At 42.4% G+C, this 1,612-nt stretch overlaps 1 protein-coding gene across 1 annotated transcript; it reads left to right on the forward strand.

The window, feature by feature from the left end:
- Positions 1 to 429: 429 nt before the first annotated feature.
- On the forward strand, positions 430 to 1,217 carry LOC129756594 (acidic leucine-rich nuclear phosphoprotein 32 family member B-like). Its single transcript, XM_055753505.1, has one exon. The coding sequence runs from the start codon at positions 723 to 725 to the stop codon at positions 999 to 1,001; it is 279 nt and encodes a 92-aa protein (XP_055609480.1). The 5' UTR covers positions 430 to 722; the 3' UTR covers positions 1,002 to 1,217.
- Positions 1,218 to 1,612: the final 395 nt, after the last annotated feature.

Raw genomic sequence — 1,612 nt, forward strand, 5'->3', positions numbered from 1 at the left:
TGTCAATTGTAAAAAATTTACCTTGTATCGCATTTTTCCAAAATTTCAAAGTTACTTTTATTCGTTTCTGGTGCGAAAAATGTTTGAAAAAATATGTATACGTGATAAATTTATATTATAGTTTTCAGATATAAACTTAAGGGTTGTTATCTTCCTTGAAATTTGGTAGATTGTAAATTGTGTAGGAAAAAAGAACTAATCACACATAGGGAAAGCGTAAACAGATATCGCGCCAAGTCCTGGCAGTTGTTTGGCATTGACAAGAAGAGGAAAATTAGGCCGGCCGGCGACTGAACTGACACCAACACAGCTACAAATGTTAGAAGCCGCATCCCACAGACACCAAACAACGATGTTTGCCTGCCGGTGAACCAACGAGGGAGAATTTGAAAAATTTTACCTACTACTGCTTCTGATGCTACCGACCCAATCGACCGGCCAACAGACAGCAGCAGACGCCTTTCTACCACCCTAGCTAGCCGGTTAGCCTTTCTATCTACCCGCGCGGAGGACGGAGGCAGAAAAAGGGGACACAAAATACCTACCTAACGGTTGATCAAAACTCCGAAGGCTGTCGTTCATCGGCACACAGTCAGTCGCAGCTCTTACTCCGAACGCATCGTGTGGTGGTCGCTCTAGTCGAGAACAACGAAAACGGAAAAAGTTACAAGTTAAGCAAAGTTAGTTTGAAGTTACAAAAAAACAAACACCTCAGCAGCATTATGAGTTCCAAGAAGGTTTCTGAAGCCAAGGGAGTGAAGCGGGCAGCCGAAGATAAGGTGGCCGATACCAAGAAAGCCAAAAAGGACGAAGTTGAGGATGAAGTGGCCGATGAAGCCGAGGAGGAGCTGCTGGAGGGTGAGGACGGTGAAGAGCTAGAGGAGGAGGAGGGCGAGGATGAGGAGTTCGACGAGGAGGGTGAGGACGGCGAGGGCGAAGAGGGTGAGGACGAGGAGGAGGACGCCGAAGATGAAGAAGGCGAAGACGATGAGGACGAGTAACCGGCTACCAACCAACCAGCTAACGAACACAACTGTAGAAACTGATGTGCGAATGAAAGGCGGCTTGAGCGCGTGAGTTTTTGAGAATAGCGTTAGGATGTACGATCTTGGGTGATACACCAAAGTAATTGCGGGGAAAAAAACTAGAAACTAGACAATTTAAGGGAGGGATAAAACAAACCAATTATAAATACAACAAAAAACTAAAAATTTAAATTAATGGTACTTTTTGTCCGCGAATATCACACGATTTCAGAAAAGGTGAAAAAATATTTTAAGACGCTTCCCACGCGGGTGGTGACAGGAAGCGGCTACCGGAAAGTTAATTGTCTTAAAAGCTTTGCTGGTTCTTTAAATTGTGTTTAGGGTTTTAGAATATGATTCAATTCGTTAAATTGGTATTGTTATATAATATTGAAGAGTTTGGGTAGATATACAAATCCATTTCCAGGTTTAAAAAAAATAGCTCAAAATTGGTGAGAAAACATGTATGAGCAATATGTTGAAAAAACGCCAAAAAAGCGATAGGTGGGTAGAGCAAAGTGAATTTGTTCGCTTGATTTAGCAAAATCCAAGTATATTCGTAGGACTGTACTTTGATGATAATGTGT

This window comes from Uranotaenia lowii, chromosome 3 (genome assembly GCF_029784155.1).
Source record: "Uranotaenia lowii strain MFRU-FL chromosome 3, ASM2978415v1, whole genome shotgun sequence".
Classification (NCBI taxonomy): Eukaryota; Metazoa; Arthropoda; class Insecta; order Diptera; family Culicidae; genus Uranotaenia; species Uranotaenia lowii.

What these genes read in the sequence shown, in the direction of transcription:
- LOC129756594 (XM_055753505.1), top strand. Translation starts at nt 723, where the DNA reads ATGAGTTCCAAGAAGGTTTCTGAAGCCAAGGGAGTGAAGCGGGCAGCC.